The sequence below is a fragment of the Geotrypetes seraphini genome, chromosome 1 (genome assembly GCF_902459505.1).
Source record: "Geotrypetes seraphini chromosome 1, aGeoSer1.1, whole genome shotgun sequence".
Classification (NCBI taxonomy): Eukaryota; Metazoa; Chordata; class Amphibia; order Gymnophiona; family Dermophiidae; genus Geotrypetes; species Geotrypetes seraphini.
In genome coordinates, this window is record NC_047084.1 from 304,471,972 (window position 1) to 304,492,257 (window position 20,286).

At 42.1% G+C, this 20,286-nt stretch overlaps 2 protein-coding genes and 1 pseudogene across 6 annotated transcripts in view; 2 read left to right on the top strand and 1 right to left on the bottom strand.

The window, feature by feature from the left end:
* LOC117365127 (dedicator of cytokinesis protein 2-like) overlaps positions 1 to 20,286 on the top strand; it is a 1,549,644-nt gene that overhangs the window by 874,719 nt on the left and 654,639 nt on the right. The gene's annotated exons all lie outside the window — the stretch shown is intronic.
* The window catches only part of LOC117365135, a 405,951-nt gene that overhangs the window by 301,422 nt on the left and 84,243 nt on the right, over positions 1 to 20,286 (bottom strand). For all 5 annotated transcript variants that reach the window (XR_004540364.1, XM_033955140.1, XM_033955132.1 and 2 more), the window contains exon 2: positions 12,457 to 15,474. Coding sequence is in view for 4 of the 5 variants with exons in the window: in XM_033955140.1 (XP_033811031.1) it covers positions 12,457 to 14,600 (2,144 nt within the window). In the remaining variant the exon portion in view is untranslated. The remainder of the gene's footprint in view (positions 1 to 12,456; positions 15,475 to 20,286) is intronic.
* Positions 14,859 to 17,713, top strand: LOC117358242 (annotated as a pseudogene).

Consider the following 20,286-nt stretch of genomic DNA (forward strand, 5'->3'; position numbering starts at 1 on the left):
TTTGATTGGGCATTATAATCTAAATGTAAATCATTGCTTATTTATTAAAGTCAATAATCCTTAGCTGTTCTAGGTTGTGATACTTTTTTTCTTGCAAAATCTATAATTTCCCTAAGGTGCATGATTTCTAAAGGCTCTGCCCCATATTCCTTGATAAATCTGATTACTTTGCCAAGAGCAGCAATTGCTTCAATAGGTGAAACTTTCACACCTGGGACATCATCATCATCCTCATTGTCACTGGTGTTGTTTTCCGGGGCATTATGCTGTGGTTGAACAGCCTGTATAATGTCCTCCTCTGTGAATACACTAAATGCTGTGGACGCAGACGTTATTCAATATCAATAATACAAATACAAAAACAAAATGCTCTGCTTGTTCAGATGTTATTGGGACTTCACATCTCACACAGCATTCGACCAAAGTGGATAAAGTCAGACCCAATATAGTTGGCTCTTAGACCCTTAAGTATCTGTTGAAGCCTATATCATCAATGGTCTGTGAAAAATCTCCACTTCAACATATATAATAAACATGCAGTCCAAACGTAATCTTTTTTTTCACTGTGTGATCTTCAATGTAAATTCCACAATAATAAAACTTCTTAAATGTGTCTGATAAATTTTCCAAGAATAACTACGATTGCACCCAGAGATATGCTTGGAGATATTTAATTGAAATACTGGGAGTTCCGGAAGATAACCTTCCACCATTTTCTCAAGTCTACTATCTTCCCAGTAAAAAGTCGCACCAACAGCAACCTGCTCCTACTGAAGGACAAATATTGAATATTTCTGAGATACTGGAGAAGTCAGACAAAGAACTAGTAATACCTGCAACATTAGTAGCTACTTTAGCTCTTTCTATAGATAAATCTTGGTTATTGAGACTATTCTTTAAGAATAAACAGAAGAAATTTATTGGTTGCAAAATTCAAATGTTTCCTGATGTTTCAAGGGAAACTCAAAAACGTAGACGTGATTTCCTTCTTTTGAAACCGGGGGGGTCACATCATTGGGGCTACCTTTTATTTAAGACATCCTTGCAAGTGCATTGTCCGTTATCATTCTATTAAATATGTATTCTTTGAGCCTCAACATTTGCTTAATTTTCTGGCTATGTCCCCTCTGGACAAGGAGAAAATTCAACCTGAGCTCTAAAGAAAATGGCAACTCCCAACCTGATCTATAGGCACTTTTTTACTTCTTTAGGTTGTTTTTTTTTGTTGTTGTTTTTTCTCGCAAACTAATTCTTGGATCCAAAGAGGACTTGAGCTAATTTCACCATAATAGTTTTTCCTGTAAACTACTTAATTTATTAAGTAAGGATTTATGATTGTAGTATGTTTGGTTAAATTTGCTTTCTGAACAAGTTTTATTTGATATTATATTAAAATCAATAAAATACTTAAGCAAGAAAAAAAAAATAATAAAACTTCTTAAATGTGAAGGCTACTAAAGTGATTAAGCTCCATGACCAACTGTAGTTTCATAACCTTTTAACGGAACAGGTTCCAAAAATATCATCAAAAAATTCACTTGTCTGAATCCTCTTCAACACAGTTAACCTTTTTGGTTGGAACAAGTCCCTTCAATATTTCCCAACAGGGGTCCTCCTGTTTCGCTCCTTAGTAGGGTTAAGTCAGGGGAAAGCACCACACTCATCGCAGTTGTTTTCAGAAATGGCCCTTGATGATGTAGGCTTCAACAGATACGTAAGGGTCTAAGAGCCAACTATATTGGGGTCTGTCTTTCTCCACTTTGGCCTTTATGCTTTTGCTGTCACTTTGGTTGAATGCTGTGTGAGATGTGAATTCTCAATAATATCTGAACGTTTGGTTTTGTATTAATGGCCTCTTCTGACATATATTCAGTTTTAGAAACACCTGCATCATTTTCATCCCACTCTAATGAGTCACTAATCATTTCAGCAGAAGTTTCTATATCAAAGTCTTATAGATACAGGCAGCTTTTTGTTTGTCTGGTTAAATGTATTGAAGATAACTGTTTCAGTGAAGCCTTCAAAGTCAGACTCACTCCCAGAGTCTTGCTTTCAAAAGAACTGCTTTTGCAAAGATATCACCCAAGGCTCTCATCTAACAGATTTGAATTGATAGTTGTTTTGCATCATCCCATGCCTTCTTAATAATATAAAATATTTATTCCAGGTTCAACTTTTTCAGAAATTCTGGATTGTTAAGATTTTCTGATGAAAAAAAGGGCATCTGTAACTTCTCATCTGTAATTGTGTTTATGTATTTGATAATGCTTTGATCTAGTGGTTAAATTTTGGATGTGGTGTTCAAGGAAAGGTAAAGAAATCAAATTGTCCTTTCTCTAGAGATGAAAGACTCCACTGCAGGGTGAGTGGGGCAGTTATCGAGTTTTTTTCCTTCAGCTTCTTTGAACGCAGATGCTTTCAAACAGATGGAATGAATGACTGGTGAAACCGTTCATCGAACAAGGCACTAGTCATTCATGCATTTTTGCTTCTTTTATAAATCACAAGCAATTTTGGTTTATTTAGGTGACTGAAGCATTGTGGATTTTCAAATCGTCCAACCAGCAGCGGTGTTAGCTTACATCTGCCAATTTTATTTATGCAGAAAAGCAGAGTGACACAATCTTTAATTTTCTTATAACCAGCTGTTTTATTAGGCTCATGTTTAAATGCCAGAGTTTTATATGGTAACAGGTAAACAAAGCTGTTTAATCACAATTATACACTTGCTGTTCTGTATTGTTTCCACCTTCAACTTTCTGGAGAACATGCTGGCGGCAGCTTCATCAGCTGAACGGATTTCCCCCCTGAAATCAACACTTGTGAAATTCCATGGTGTTTCTTGAATCTATTTATATATCCTCTACTAGCAGAAAATTTGTGTCCAATCAAATGTCTAAATTTTTCAGCTTGTACTTGGAGTAGTGGGCCACTAAGAGGTGTTCCTTTATCTCGCTCTTGTGCAGCCAACATGTGCAGTGCTTTATCAAGCTCATGTTTGGCTGCACAGCACACGTTTTCGTTGGAGTCAATGATTTTAATGAAGTCACATAATTTAGCTTCACTTCCAAGCCAACCTTTGATTGTTGATTCAGAAATATTGAGGTCCTTCAAAATTTTAGCTTGCAACTCTCCTTTATGCATTCTATCCACAACCGATAATTTTTTCTTGACTGAGTAGCAGTGCCTTCGCTTAGTTCCATCCATCTTAAATTTAAAATAAGCAGCATTAACCCAGAATTAGGCAGATATATGTCTTCGCTCTGTCACACTTGGACTGGAAAGGAAGTTCATTCTTGCTACTGCCAGGTCTTTACTGTTAGAGCCTACAGTGTGTTATCGAGTTCTGCACATTTTTTTAAATTATTTTGGGAGACAGATTATTACCACATAAAAAGCAATCCAGTGCATTAACAGCGCACATTCAATCAGTGTTCTACTGTACAGAGGGCAGTGGTAGGGCACCTGGAACAGTAGAGAGCCAAAAATGGAAGAAGGCAAAGCCAACATGTGCAGGGCAGTAGGGTTGCATTCTGTTCCAAGAATAGGCCAACATCCATAAAACTGGTTCAAGGCTCTGATATGTTGTTTTAGATGATATGTTTTATGTAACTGTTTTCATTTTATGACCTATTCTAATTATAAAACATTTTATACCCCTGGAGCAGGCACGTGTTGAAACATGGCCTTATCAGGTTTTTATGGGTTGTTTGTTTTTAAGTATTATTAAACTTCAACTGAATTTCCAGGTCTTACTTTCTTCTTTTTTGGTTCCACAGAATGGTGTGACCATGAAACTGGTAGAATTTTGAAATTTTGGATTGTACACCACCATTTTGCAATACAATAATAATAATAATAATTTATTTCTTATATACCGCTATACCGTGAAGTTCGAAGCGGTTTACAATAAAGATACATTTGACATTACATGGGATAGAAACGGTTTACAATAAAGATACGTTTAGTCAGTACATGGGATGCAAGTGGTTTACATTAAAGATTCATTTTGTCAGTACATGGGATACAAGCCAAGATGGTGTACAATCCAAAATTCAGCAAGGAAAGGGAACTCCATAATCATGACAAGAAAGCTACAAACACTCAGAAAGCACACTCAAGCCAGATATAATCAGGGGAAGGTATACAATTTTCTAATATGGGCCTCAGACTGGCTATATTTACAGTTTAGAAAGATGTTGAAGACACAACTGTTTGTGGAGGCTTTTCTTTGAAATTGTGCTGGTAGTCATATCTAATAAGATTCTCAGATTATGACTGATGCACTTTATTTAGCGGGGATGGATAACATGTAAAGTCGTTGAGTTTTGACATTATTTTAAGTGGATTAAATTACTATGTGATTGGAATGTAATTGAATGCATTTTGTAAATGTACTGTCCTTTGAACTATTGAGAATGTTTTAACTGTTAACCGCTTAGTTATAGGCGGTATAGAAATTTTAGAAATAAATAAAATAAATATTATACTTGCCTTCTGGTGGAAAAACAAGGCATCTGACATTCCAAATTAACTAGAGCAAGGGGCATTAGTGAGTGTTAATGGTGATGAGTGCATTTTTGTAAAAGCTGTGTCGGAATTCTCTACTTTTTTTCCTGTGGCACATGGAATTCATCTACTCACTACTACCTCCCAATTCAGAGAGCTGACAAGATGGCAACTCAGATGACAAGAGAAGGAGAAAAGTTGGGTTAGATTACTGATTATATTAATGGGAAAATGGAGAGCTGTGAGATAGAGGCAGCACAGAAGAAAGTCAGAGCATGAAGCATCTGACTTGAAGGACATGATCCTGCTGGAGCTGAAGGCCTTTAGGCCCTGATTCTACATAGTGCGTCCCGATTTTAGGCAGCTGTAGGCGTCCTACAGCTGTCTAATCAGCCAATCGGGATGCACATTTTTTAAAAAAAATGCTCCCCAGGCAGGCTTTCTATATTGAAGGCGAGGCCCGCAAGACACCTAAGCTCGCCTAAGGGCCTTAGGTGAACCTAGGCGGCCCTACGCGTCTCCCTAGTAGAGGAAGAGACGCTTACAATGTAGGCCAACAAAATGCTGGTCTACATTGTAAGTAGACGCGGCCGCTATACTTATTGCGGCAAGGGATCTCTCTGCTACTATAAGTATACCGCCCCCCCCCCCGACACTACCGATCGCTGGCAGGAGGGTGCCCAATCCCTCCTGCCGGAAGACGCACCCCCTCCGCACCCCCCCCCTCGTGCTAACAGCCCTCAAACCTCCCCCCAACCAAACTAACCTTTTCTTGTTGGCCAGACGGGACTTGCCCGTCCAGCCGGCAAGCCCGTCTCGTCGAAAAGAGGCGGGCCCGCCCCTTCCCGGCCCATCCTTCCGAAGCCTAAGACCTGATTGGCCCAGGCTCTAGAAGCCTGGACCAATCAGGCCTTAGGCATAGTGGGTCCACCCATCCCCACTTAATCTAAGGTCTGATTGGCCCAGGCTCTAAGGCGCCTGGGCCAATCAGGCCTTAGACTTAGTGGGGATGGGCGGACCCGCTATGCCTAAGGCCTGATTGGTCCAGGCTTCTAGAGCCTGGGCCATTCAGGCCTTAGGCTTCGGAAGGATGGGCCGGGAAGGGGCGGGCCCGCCTCATTTCGACGAGACGGGCCTGCGGCTGGACGGGCAAGTCCCGTCTGGCCAACAAGGAAAGGTTAGTTTGGTTGAGGGGAGGTTTAAGGGCTGTTAGCGCGGGGGGGGGGGTGCGGAGGGGGTGCGTCTTCCGGCAGGAGGGATTGGGCACCCTCCTGCCAGCGATCGGTAGTGTCGGGGGGGGCGGTCGGTAGTATCGGGGGGGCATCTTCTGGCAGGAGGGATTGGGCACCCTCCTGCCAGCGATCGATAGTGTCGGGGGGGGGGGGGGCGGTCGGTATACTTATAGCAGGAGGGACTGGGCACCCTAGGTTCGCCTAAGGTCCGCCTAAGGCCCTTAGGTGAGCTTAAGTGTCTTGCGGGCCTCGCCTTCAATATAGAAAGCCTGCCTGGGAAGCATTTTTTTTTTTTTTAATGTGCATCCCGATTGGTTGATTAGACAGTTGTAGGACGCCTACAGCTGCCTAAAATCGGGATGTACTATGTAGAATCAGGACTTTAGGGCGGACGGTCACGGGGGATATAAAGGAGTTAAATTATTGAAATGGAAAATAAAATAGATGCTTTTGATCAGTGACTCTCACAGTATGCGCAACTCTTGTTCTACATATGCAATACAAAACCTTGTGGGCACGGTCGTAACAGCGAAACAGGTGAGACAGTTTGATCTGCTTGCCCCAGCATTTCAGAAACAGATGGGAAACGCATTGAGAGATAAGTGAACTGTGTTTTCATTTTTCCTGGATGCAGGCCAGTACGGACTGGTTTGTGCTGCTGTTGCAGCTTTGTTGACATCCCCGCACACACTTTTTGTTGCCATCAGTTTACAAGTTATCGCTGTAAACTTCTCATGAGAAATAACACATACTAAAGAAATGACAAAACATATCTAAAAAAAATTTGTGTGAATGGTTATTATTTTTGTTGTGAAGTATTTTTTTTACAGAGCAGTGATGATATGGGTTCCAGAAAGATGTCTTGTGTGTCGTGAAACAATGCATTGAGGTCTGTTTTTCTCCACTTTGTTTATTATTATTTACACAAGTTTCAGTTATGCTGGTGTGAATGGAGTTCCAACTATACACTACGTTTCCTTATTGACAGAAGCTACATATGCAATATTCATCTCTGGCTCACTAATGCTAGCATTACACTGTTTTCTCTGAGCTATGGAGTAACTAATTATAGTAACATAGTAGATGATGGCAGATAAAGACCCGAATGGTCCATCCAGTCTGCCCAGCCTGATTCATTTTAAATTTTTTTAATTTTTTTCTTCTTAGCTATTTCTGGGAAAGAATCCAAAGCTCTACTGTGCTTGGGTTCCTACTGCCGAAATCTCTGTTAAAACCTACTGCAGCCCATTTACACCCTCCCAGCCCTTGAAGCCTTCCCCAGCCCATCCTCCACCAAATGGCCATATACACTTTAAAACAGGTCTGCCCAAGTCCAGTCCTCAAGATCTGCTGGCAGGCCAGGTTTTCTGGATATCCAAAATGAACATGCATGAGAGAGATTTGCATACCAAGAAGGCAGTGCAGGCAAATCTCTTTCATGCATATTCATTGTGGATATCCAGAAAACCTGGCCTGCCAGTAGATCTTGAGGACCGGACTTGGGCGGTTCTGCTTTAAAAGCATCCCATTTAATACGGGTAAGAAGGGCTATTAAATCATTAAACTAATGGCATTCCTCAGAGGTTGTAGGAACATCTTGACCTTACAAAGCTACAGTCAATGTTATACCACTATCAACAGAAACCAAAATATTTCCAATATTTACTGTGAGAACTGCTGGAATAAGATGTTTATAAATAAGAAAATAATCTATTCAGGAGATTGATGTATGTATTGAGGGGAAGAAGGTACAGTCCTTCCCTGCAGGATTATAAAGATGCCATGGATCTGCCAGCCACCCCACCCCCATAAGTCTTCAAACATTGATATTCCTAGGAGAAATATGCCTAGGTCTGTGTTAACATTTCAACAAGGGATCTAAAGCCTGATTCAAATCTCCAGCAAGAGCAATGGAACATTGGGGAAAAGCTATGAGACAAGTAGTGGCTTCCTGAAAATAATCTCAAGCCTTTAGAGTTAGATGCATAAAGTTCCAGAAAATAAACTTTTCATACTCCAATTGTAAATATAACTGGTCCGTCTCCCCACATTATCTGCGGTTTGGCCAATAGTACATAGAGGGGCTGATTTATTAAATAAAATTGCCAGACCTTCTTTTTTTAAAATTAATATTAACAGCTGTAGAAAAGTAGCGACCTTGTATCCAGTTAGCTCTTAACTTGCTGGATTCCTTAAAAGATAATTGGGTTTTGTGCAAATAGTAAGAACCTCTATCTGCTTAATGGGATTATTTAAACCATTAACATTCAGGCCCGTATTCTGTAAATTGCACCTAAATCAGTTGGTGCCTAGAAAAATGGCGGCAGCCACTTATCAATCTTGCTTAGGCACCATTTACAGAATCGCGCCTAGCAGTGCCTAGGTAAAAACTTAGGCGCCAGAAAGGTAGGCCAGGGTTTTAAAGGCCTACATTTAAGGTGCCTAAGTTTTTAGAGAATCCCGCTTAGCGGCACCTAAATCATGCTCTTCCCCCCAAAAAATGCCCACTCAGGCATCGCTAAGTGCCATGCGATAAGCACCTACCTTTCTTTTGCAAACGCAAGCAGTGTCTCGCTTCCGATTCACCACCCTATTGTTTCCCACGTATTCACCTTTATAGGACCCCCAGGGACCACTGAAGAAGACTTTTTGTCAAAAAGCGGACTGTGTTGGGTCTTGTATCCCTAGCGGACTAGGTCCTTTAAGGCTTTTATGTGGATAACCTATTTTTATGTGGATGAATTTATTTTATGTGGATGATTTCAGTGTACCTTTGGAACTTTGACACTTTCAAATAAAGTCCATTTAGGAACATCGTCACTCCACAGAGTTTTTTTGGTTTTCCTTACCTTTTATAGAATCAGGTAGACGACTTTCATCCAATTCATTTTTTTTTTTTCAATTATTGAAGCTATTAAGGGGATTTTGCCAATTAACATTCCCCCCCCCCAACACACACACTTTTTATCAAGCTGTGCTAGAGGTTTTTAACACAGGCCGGCAAGGTAAGTGCTCCTACACTCAAAGGAATTCTTTGAGCATATGAGTATTTATCGCACCAGCTCACGTTAAATATCTCTGGTACAGCTTGATAAAAGGGTCCCTTTAGAGAATCTGCCTCTTAGTGATTGCATTTTTAAATTCAAAACAATATCAATATTGGTCAGAAGCAACTTGAAAATCTTCCTATTTAAAGACACTTTCAATTTATAACATCCATTATTAGATTATTTTTCTACCAATTACATTTCCCCACTTCCAATCATTCTTTGATTCCTTCACCTTTCTTATCTCCCACCTCACTGTTTTTATCTTAAATGTGTCACTATCCTATCTTATATTGTATTTCTCCCCTTTTTTTCCCCCTCTCTCTTTCGCTCTGTTTGTATTTGCATTTTGTAATTAATCAAAATGTCTGAAAGTACTATTCTCTGCATCCCACGATGCACCGGGAAGGGGCAGGCCCGCCATTCATGAGAAGGCGGGACAGCCAGCTGGAGCCAGGAAGGATGCCTCTGGCTGGCCAACAATTTAAGGTAGGGTGGTTCTGGGGGTTCCAGCGGGGGGGATGCCTGTAATGTTCGGGGGGTAGAGGGGTTCCAGCAGGAAGAACAGGGCATCCCTCCTGCCGGTGATATATGGGGGGGAGGGTTGGGGGTTCCAGCAGGAGGGACTGGGCATCCCTCCTACCAGCAATGTACGAGTGGATGGGGGGGTTCCGGCAGGAGTGACTGGGAATTCCTTCTGCTGGTGATGAAGGGAAGGGACGGGCAGTCGCAAGTGCAGTCGCTAAACTTATTGCGGCAGTGAGTACCCTTGTCACGATAAACTCAGCCGCCGCATCTGCTTACAATGTACATATCTACTGCAGGCCTAGGGAGGTGCATACGGCCACCTAGGCCCATCTAAGGCTACTTCCGAGCCAAGGTACACCCATGCCTAGCCTTAGGTGAGCTTAGGCAGGCTTACATGTCTCCCTAGGTTCTCAGAGGCCTGCCTACAATCGGGACACCATTTATAGAATTTGCCCATAAATGTTAAGATGCCCATAGGAATATAATAGGTGTCTTAGCATTTAGTGTACACTAATCAACACATGCTAAATCGGTTAGCACCCCTTAACGAATTCCCCCTAAATGTACATTTGGCATCAACACTGAGATAAAAGGAAGAAGTGTCATAATTAAAACCAGTGATTTTGAAGAGTAAACATACACATTTTTCTAGATGTAGCTCTTGTTACACAGCTATGTAGAAGGATTTATCTACAGTTAAAGGGAAAAGGAATGAGACTTGTATACTGTCTTTTGTGGTTACACATTCATAGCGGTTTAGATATATACAGGTACTTATTTTGTATTTGGGGCAATGGAGAATTAAGTGACTTGCCCAGGGTCTCAAGGAGCAATGGAGCAACATTGGGATTTGATCCCAAAGGCTCATGTTCTTGCAGTGGGGACAAGTTTTTTTCTTGAAATTCCTCTACAAATCTTTAATGAAATATCCTGATTCTAATTATCCTCCCCCCCCCTTTCCCCCTTATGAAGCTGTGTTAGTGGGGGGGGGGGAGGTTGTTATTACTGGTCGTGGTGGTAAAAATTCCAATGCTCATAGGAATTCTATGAGCATTGGAGCTTTTACTGCCATGGCTGGTGAAAAAAATCCCTAATGCAGCTTCATAAATGGTGGGGTATGTGCAGTGGCGTAGTAAGGGAGGGCAGGATGGTGGACCGTCCCGGGCATTGTCTTGGTGGGGAAGCCAGCACCTCTCTGCTTCCCCTTGCCATGCTCGCACTGTCCCTTCCTCATCCCCCACACCTCTTTAAAATCTTTGCCAGCGCAAGCAAGTACTCTGGTCTGCTGCTCACTCCAGCCTGGCTCCCTCTGAAATCACTTCCTGGTCACGGAGCCGGGAAGTGACATCAGAGGGAAAGCCAATGCCAGCATGAGCAGCAGACCAGAGAAGCTGCTTGTGCTGGCGAAGATGTAAAAAGGTACGGAGTGGGAAGAGAGGGTGTTAGTGTGGTGTGGGGGCGTGGAAGGAGGGGGAGTTGGCACAGAAGGAGCAGGAGGGGGGCAGAGAGGAGGGCGCAGGGGGGATATCAATGTCCCTATTGCCTCCTACCCTCACTATGGGTATGTGATCTATGATCCTGCTTAGTTTGGAACATTTATTACTAGAAAAATAAGCTAAGTGATGTTTCTACTGCTACTTATTTTTTAAAATGCTACTAAGTGTATGCAGTGTGGTTAACATTATATGCAGGTACTTTCTTTGTCCCTAATGGACTCAAGTCTTAAGTGTTTTTTGTACCTAGGGCAATGGAGGGTTAAGTGACTTGCCTAAGGTCACAGGGAGCTGCAGTGGGAACTGAACCCAGTTCCCCAAAATCTCCACTCACTGTACTAACCATTAAGCTACTCCTCTTGTATTTTCTTTTTGCTTGTCAGTCAGATGGGGGATTTTGTATAATTATCTCCTTTCCCCTCATTTATGTGAACTTATTTTTTTTTTTCTTCTTGCTACATATATGTGTAAGTAAGTTTGATTTGCAAATGCAATTTAAAAAATGGTGATTTCAAGAATGTAATTAGGGCTAAATGTGTTATGAAAACAACTCAGTCAAACTCAGAAATCAGGATACAGTCGTATGGTATATCAGTCTCCTTGCTCCCCAACATGTATATGAAAGCTGCAGGATTGAAACCTCCAATCCATATTATAAGATTCCCCTGAAGTTGTGCACCTATGTGTGTCCTTGAGACTTCAGCAAATACAGCGTCCCAAATAACAAACTGCCTGCTTGAACACCAACAAGTAATGGCATAAGAAGGGTTAGATATAGGTCAACGTTTAGACTTAAGATTGCTCTTATAATCGGCTAGGAAAGAGTACAGATTATCCAGATCTCTGAAGACCTGCACTTTGTTTGCCAAGGTGACTTTCAATTTCTCAGGGTGAACAATGCCATATTGTGCACTTCTTGAAGCTGTGGGCAATATAAGAGCAGTTGCTGGCGTTTCAGCACTGTAACTTTACTGAAATCAGGCACACAATGCTAATCTTGTTACCTTTCATTTTAGCTACCTGTAATATATTTGGACACCCGGCGATACTGCAGCACCTCGATTATTAATGGCCACGGTTTCGCACTTTTGAGACTTTCAATAGTTCACCTGATAAACCCTCTCTTTTTCAAAAGGATGTAGAAACTGGAGCCCCAGTAATTCTGGCAGTAGATCTCCCATGAATATTACTAGACAAGGGATCTCTGCTCCTTCTTTGAGGCCCACCAGTTTTATGATCAATATGACAGGTCAAGTGCAGGCACTGGTTCTGAATATCCAGGTATGCACAGATGGTAGGCCCTTATCCTATTCAGGATCAATATTCATCCCTTAACTGGTAAGATAGGACTGTGTTTTGTGCAGTTTGATTTGTCCAGTTACCTTATCCAGTTAAATTTGAATATTGGCACTTAGCGGCATAAATGCCGACTCTGTCCTGGACTATCCGCAACATAGCCTATTTTGGCTTAAGTAGTCGGAGGGGATAATCAGGAACACTTTCCGGTTAAGTGCCACTCAATATCCATGGTTAGCCCCGCAAAGGCAATTTAACTAGGTAGAAGATTACTTTCCCTTTCCTATCTCCTCCTGTCCCCTTGAAGTAGCAACAGGAAATGTTATTGATCATCCTGAATCATGAACTCACCCATCCCTCTTGGCTTCCTTCTTCTCCAGGTCCTGAATGACATCCAGCAGTATTTTGATTGTGTGTTGACTAGTTTGTAAAACCTCCTCCAGAGCTTGCAAACGTGACTGTAATTGCCCCATCTCAAATGGCCTGGTCTGAATAGGTTCAGTTTCCTTGTTAGTCCTCAGGCATCCTGTCTTGTCCAGATGTCCCTGAGATAGGAAACTCTCCTCTATTTTAGACAAGTCTACTTTGCTTTTGGCTACAGCAACTAGTTCTAGGAGTTCTTGAACCTGTCTCAGAGTCTCTGATTGACCAGCAGTCAAGCCAGCCTCTAGCTGTGTATTTGGTGAGCTGGTGGGATTGTTTCCAGTCTGAGCTCCAGGTGCCACTGGGGAAACATCTGGGGCTGTAAAAGTACAAGGCCCTTCACTCGTGTCCTGTATAGAACATTGGAGTCCAGATTCCAAATTAAAGTTGCTGAATTCCTTAACAAGAGCAGAGATGGGTCTTTGGGGTGTTTCCTTCTGCTCATCTACATTTCGGCTGTCTGATTTTGATTGAATGGATTTGAGTTGACTGCAGCATGTCTGAATTACTGAAGTCTTGTCAACACTGGATGACCTTGGATCTCCTGGTTCTGCTGAGTTAGTTATTAAATTTGATTGGTCAGCTTGGATGGATGGCTTTTCTATTGTTTCCAAAGAATCACACCCATCTATTTCTGGAGACCTAGGTTGGGGGAATTTGCTTTTGGAGACTGCAAAGTAGCCCTTTTCATTCATTGAGGTCCTGCTATCCTCTCCAAAAGTCTGTGGCAATAAATGGCACTCTATGCACTCAGAAGCTGTTGGCCGGCAGTCATGAGGGCAGGACTCTCCTGGTGCAAATGTATAACCTATCGAGTTGATTTGCTGTTTTGGGTTTTTGACACTGTCTCTTAGTGGAGTCTCCTGAGTTTTTGTCTGTGGTGAAGAACAAAACTGAGCATTTTCCTTCAAAATCTGATGAGGACTGTTGGACAAATGGGATTGTAAGTCCTTTTGAAGAGAGGCTACGTCTTCCATAGCAGAGCTTCCTTCCACTTTGAAATTTCCACTAACATAAGAAAGATCATTGCAGTTTCTGCTGGATTGTCTTTGCCTGAGTACAGTTGCAGGCTCTTCTCTGGATAAATATTTGGAACCCAAAGTCCATTGGGAAGAGCTGTTTTTTCTACAGATCATTGAGTTCATGTTACTATGATCTATGGCTGCAATGTTCAGAGGGTAAAAGGGATGGAATTTGGGGCTAGGGAGAGTTCTTTCATTAACGGAAGAGCTTGCATGGGAATTGGAGTTTCTAGCTGTGTCGCAAGTAATGCCATCCTGAAGTTGGCAGGGATACACAGGCAACCGATTTGGCACTTTCTTATGGCACAAAGTGATGTATGGACTAGGATGAGGTAGCCCTTCATCACTAGACTGCTTAGTGTCCTGTTGTGATTCATTGTGGGAGGCAGGTTGGTGGTTGTGCTCTGAAGAGCAGCTCCTTACTATCTGGGGTGATGCACTGGTTCTTCCATTAAGAACCATCATGTAGGCATCATGTCTCTCAGAGTCTGGCAGCTGTACTGTTGTACTTTCTTCTTCTTCAGTAGTGCCTCTTTGGTCAGTGATGGACATCAGCAGCTCTTCCTTTCCAAAATCACTTATACTTTTGCTACGAAATCGGAAGGCAGGGAACTGCTTCTGAAGACTGGGCGAGGTTTGGATGGCGGTGCTCATGCAAGCCTTCTTGGGGTTAGGTAAAGTCAGGGAGCAGGGTCTGGCCTGATACCAGTGTTGGCGGCAGGGCTGGTTTGAAGTTGTCCTCAATGAGGCACATTTTGTCCCCTTTTCAGTTTCTTTCCCCTCCAAGTGACGTCTGGGAGTAGAGGCACATGGTGTGTTCAGTTCTGGCTTAGCTAAGGGATTATCAGGGGGGCTTTTCCCTGGATCTTCCTCTTCACCATCCACCAAGTCTTTGAAGCGCACTTGTTGAGTACGGTTACGCCTGCGTTTCAGGCGGTTCTCAATGTCAGGTGAGTCACGGTTGAGCAGCACTGATCTGACAGTCATGGCTTTTTCCTGGTTAAGGTTGTTGCACTGTGCCAGCAAATGGTTAGACTCCTTACTGACCATAATCTTTTCCAAAAGAATTACTCAATGTTTCTTGGAAAGGAGACTCAGTCATCCAGCCCCCTCAATAGTGCCTCAGCCACAGATATCCTTAAATCCAAGACTAATCAGAACTGAGGCAAAAGAGGGACAAGGCAGCCGTCCACCATGCCTTCTCAGTTTCCAACTTAGCTTTCTTCCTGAGAAAACTTTTTGACATCCAATTAACTTCTAGAAGAGGAGACGATAGTAAGCAAAGGTGCATTTCATCAGGAATATAGAATGGTGGTGTTTGCGTCTGTATTTGACTCTCCCAGAACTGAGAGGCAGCCCCGAAGGGGACATTCTCCATTCTCTTCCAAAACTATTGCTTGTCAGGTTAGCAAGGAAAAGAGCATAATCCGACACCACTCTGAGCATGCATATGGGTTTTAACTTGGCTGATGTATACATGAGTGTGCTTTAACTGAATAAGATGTCCTTCCATTCTCACAAAAGAGTGCTGCAATGCCCATTAACTTGTTGCATTCTGGCTTGACCTTTTCGCCTTGGCATTTCAATGGTGAACTTTTCTTTCATCCAGAATAAGTAATTGTAGTGTTCTTTTCTTTTTCTTCCTCACTTGTTACCCTGACCAGCTCCATGAGTATCCATGCTATGTTAGTGCATTGGAAAACTAAGTGGATGGGTCCCAGCAGGCATCCTGCCTGGGTGTTGCCCCATGTCCACTTATATTTTTTTTGCTGTTCTTTTTTTTCCCTCTTTAAGCATTAAAATATTAATATTGTCGATGCATTAAAATATTAATGTTGTCGGGCAGGTGAAGAGTAGAAGGCTGCTTCCAGGCCATGATCCCTCCAGAGGCTTCTTCTTAAGTGTCTAACGGTACCAGTGGCTCCTAAAGAGGGGATGAGAGAGAAAGACAGAGGGAGAACTTGCGTTAATGAGGGCACACACTATCAGGAAAACTGACTAAGCATCCAGCACAGTAGCATCTCAGATGCAGTCTGTCTTCAGCCCACACCATCTACAACTGTCTTCTGTGAAATTTTAATATTTATTCATATACAGGAAGAAAGCATGCTCTTTTTCAGGCTAGTGAAGTGTAAGATGATTTTACATTTTTTGTATAATCATCCTGGGCCCTTTTGCTAAAGTGTATTAGGCTGTTAACATGTGGTGTAGCACATTAAGATCTAATATAAAAACGCACTAACTCTTTTTATGGCATTTTTTAAGTTACCGTGTGCTACGGTGTATATTGAAGGCATTCTGTGTGAGTGTGCAGCAATTAACATGGTGCGCTTGCCACTTGCTAATTGACTAATGCACAGACTAGTTAACGTGGGACCATTTACTGCCTCCTGAATCGGAGGTGCTAAATGCTTCTGCCCTAACTGCAACCTGATTATCATACGGCAATGCTAATGTTAACATTTGACCTGCAATGGGAAATGCTGAACAAGCCCCCCCCAGTTGTTTCTGCATTACATTTGCAGCTAATGCATTTTAACTTTGGTAAAAGGATCCCCATATGTTGCTATCTTGGCTAGATATGTTTGTCGCAAGTCGCTTTGAATTTCAGAAACAGCAGATTATAAGCTACTAAAGGAAAAATAAAATGAATAAGTTGAGAACAGATATGGCAACGTTCTTCAAATGAGAGGGTGATCTGCAGGTAACTCGGCACAGTGGCATAGCGAGGGGGACCACCCCCACTCTTCCCCACCGCTTGAGCGCCCCCAGACTCTTCCCCACCACTTGAGCATCCTCCCCCCCTCCATGCACCTCTTTAAATGTTCACCAGCGTGACCAGGATGTATCAGAAAGGATCGAGGCCAGCGTGAGAAGCAATTGGAAGATGCTGCTCGCACCAGCGAACATTTAGAGGTAAGCGGTAGTGGGGTGGGGAGGGGGGCGGAGAGAATGATAGGTGCCAGTGCTCCCTGCGAAGACAACGACCAGGGTGGTCTGCTCCCCTATCCCTCTTACTACGCCACTAACTCAGTGCTGTCACAGACTTCCTTTATGTGCCTTCAGTCAAGGTGCTTTAAGGCCATATAGGTTAGATGTATCCAGATGCCTAGTGATACCTAAGTCAACCACGCCTATTCTCCACCCCTCACCACTCCTACTTTTCAGGTAGGCGTCAGATGGCACCTCGACTTAGGTGTCACTAGGTACCTCACGGAATTCCATGAACAACTTTTAATTGATTTTTTTTTTTTATTTAATTTTTTTAAATTAAATATCAATGGTGTGATCAATTACCATGCCAATTAAGCTTGTTAATTCAATTTGGGTTGCACATGGAATTTAGTTAGACATTGCTAGGTGTCCACGATTAGGGTGGCATTTATAGAATCAGGCCCTTAGTGCTCCCACGTTAATATTTTAGCAGGTCTCATAGGAAAAGTAGCCCAGGACCTACAAAAATCAGAAAAAAAGCTACTGGTTCGTGGGCTCCATCGCCCTGCTTTGTTCGGGAAGCTTGGTCTCATCAACCCGCAATATTTCAAACTTTCACCCGAGGCGTTCCTCCATAAGTTCCAGATCTGGACGCCAATAACTGCAAGCCTTTTATTTCCCATTACTCCCTGGAATAGGAATTTTTTATATGGTGAATTTATATTTCTTATATCAATATTCAACTTGACTAGAAACATATTATTTGTTTCTGTTCTCTTCAATTGGATTTGCATTGTTATAACTGGCTTGATTATGGACATGCAGTTGCTTATGATTTCACTGATTATATTGGTGCTATATGTATAGGTTCAGTTAAACAGAGATATGATCGTATCCTTTTGGTTTGGAACAAGATTTAAGGCTTGTTTTCTACCTTGGGTCATTCTTGGATTCAACTTCATTATTGGTGTCGTAATTATCAACAAACTGATAGGGAATTTGATTAATCATCTGTACTTCTTCTTAATGTTCAAATGCTCATTAGACTTGGGAGAATGGAGTTTCTTACAACACCCGAGTTTCTATACCATTTATTTCCCAGCAGAAGAGGGGGAGTATCAGGATTTGGTGTTCCACCACCACGCATGAGGCATACAGCTGATGACCAGGACAGACCAGCTGGAGAAAGACATAATTGGGGTCAAGGCTTCAGGCTTGGTGATCAGTGACAGTTGTTTTCCCACCAAGCCCCTCTCCTTGGTCCTCTTCTCTGTAGTCACTAATGGAAATGCCATTATCATTCTGTTGTAGGATGTATTGTGGGGGTGACGAGTCAAAAGCGCGCAGGACAATCGCGTGCTGACAAAGCCGCTCGGACAAATGCACGCAGGACGTCAGAGCGTCGGATTACAACTTAACTATAAAGCACTCCGAGGGTGTGTGTGGGGGTACCCCCCACTTTACTTAGAAGTGTTGCCACTGCTGTTGGGGTGGGGTGGGGTAATCCCCCCACACACACACACTTAGAGAGAAAACTGTAATTTTTCCCTAAAAAAGAAGGAAAAATTATACTTTCCTCCCCCTCAAAAAACTCCAACGGCAGCAGCAACACTTAATAAAAAACCTTGGAGTGCTTTAAAGTTAAATTGTAATCCAGTGTGCTGATGTCCTGTGCACATTTGTCCAAGTGGCTTTGTCAGTGCGCGGTTGTCCCGCGTGCTTTAGTCTATATACCACTATGGGACACTTCTAAGCAGTGCAATTAGATTTAATCCATCAAAAATTAACTTCTGATGTAACATGATGCAATCTGAAAAGAAACCAAGATTGTACTGCAAGTACTTCTCAGCACACACACACACACACACACAAAAAGACACCCTTGCAAGGGGGCAAGAATGGAACCCCATATTTATGCATGTAAACAGTACTGACATTTCATTTTCCCATAGGAACTTTTATGAGACAGTAATTGAAGCACTGGTGTCATTAAAGAGACACTAAATCTTCTCTAATTAAATTTATTTAGGTTATAAAATTCAGTACATCTGAGCCCTTAATCTGGGACACATATATATATCTGCGGCAGGGCTGAAGTTAGATATGCCAGTGCCCAGGGGAGTAAATTAGGAACTGGCCCAGCTGGTGCCAAATTCCCTAAGCGCTGCACCGAGGAGATCCCTTGTGATACTGAGGCCCCTGGCAATTACTCTATTTCTCCCCTTTCTCTAAAAATCGACCCTGGCATCTTTAGTGTTTGCATTGGAATTGTGTAGTTAACCTATTGACACTAAGATAAGCTATGAATCAGTGTATAGCCACTATACTACCGTGGGTCAAATCATAGTACACTGTAGGGATATGAGGCCAGAAATGTTTTTTTTTTTGTTTTATGTCAGTTTCTGTATCATTTCCAGGCATGTTCATTTTATTGGGGGGTTTCTTTTCATTCTGTTGTCAATGGAGCAGTGTTGTTAAGACTGCATTGCACTTTCACAGAGAAAATGCACGATTCGCAATTAGTGCACATTTTTTTCTCAGTAGTGCTGGAAAGTGTGCATAACTGTTTCTGAATAATGCAGAATGTCTGCACACTATTGATCAATCAAATCAGTTGGACTTAGGCATATAGAAAGGTCCCGTTGTCTATTACCGTATATATATTAAAGGAAGCCTCAGCCCCACCACTCCACCGCTATGTTAATTCTTAATTGCGGGAAGAATTACGTGGCACCTCATCATTGGCTGCCTGTATGTATTTTTTATGTATTTTTTATTATTATAAAAAATTATTATACATATTTTTTATGTATTTTTTATTATTATAAAAAATTATTATACATAAAAAATACATACAGGCAGCCAATGATGAGGTGCCACGTAATTCTTCCCGCAATTAAGAATTAACATAGCTGTGGAGTGGTGGGGCTGAGGCTTCCTTTAATATATATAATAGACAACGGGACCTTTCTATATGCCTAAGTCCAACTGATTTGATTGGTATATTTGTGAGTGGACTCGGGTTAAAGAGACATTGAGTGTATATGCCATTGACTTCTGAATGCACACTATTGATGGCACATGAAAAACAAACATGAAAATTTTGTGTTTTCTTCTGTTTACTTTTGTTTGCCAATTGCATGAAACAACAGGAGATACAGTATATTGCTGATATTTCCTATTGTCTCAAACGAAAGCATACCCCTATTAGCCAAAGTAGCCTCACACTGTGAAATGCACTCCCTGACAGGCTTCACTCAACACAAGAACATAAGAACAGCCATATTGGGTCAGACCAATTGTCCATCTAGCCCACTCTCCTGTTTCCACAGTGGCCAATCCAGGTCACAAGGACCTGACAGAAACCGAAATAGCAGTAACATTCCATGCTACTGCTGCTCCCAGGGCAAGCAGTGGTTTCCCCGTGTATATCTCTGCTTCAAGAAGCAGGTGAAAGCTTGGCTTTTCTCTTAAGCATTTAATGGAAGAAGCTACTAACTAGCCAATTACACACATAGACTAAGGCTGGCTGTAGCACAACTTGCTTATCCACTCTTATCCTAGCTGAGATCATATTCAGGTATCTTACTGACTTGAGGTATCTTACTGCCTACTACCTATGGAGAGTTCAGGAAACGCCTGAAAACACATCTATTCCTGAAATACTTAGGAAACCAACCTATTCAATCTTAGTCCTTAACAACCGAGCGCAAGAACCACCTGTCGATAAATCTGTACTTTGTTTATTCATTCAATCTATAACATTTCAAATCATTGTAAACCGCATAGAACTTCACGGTCC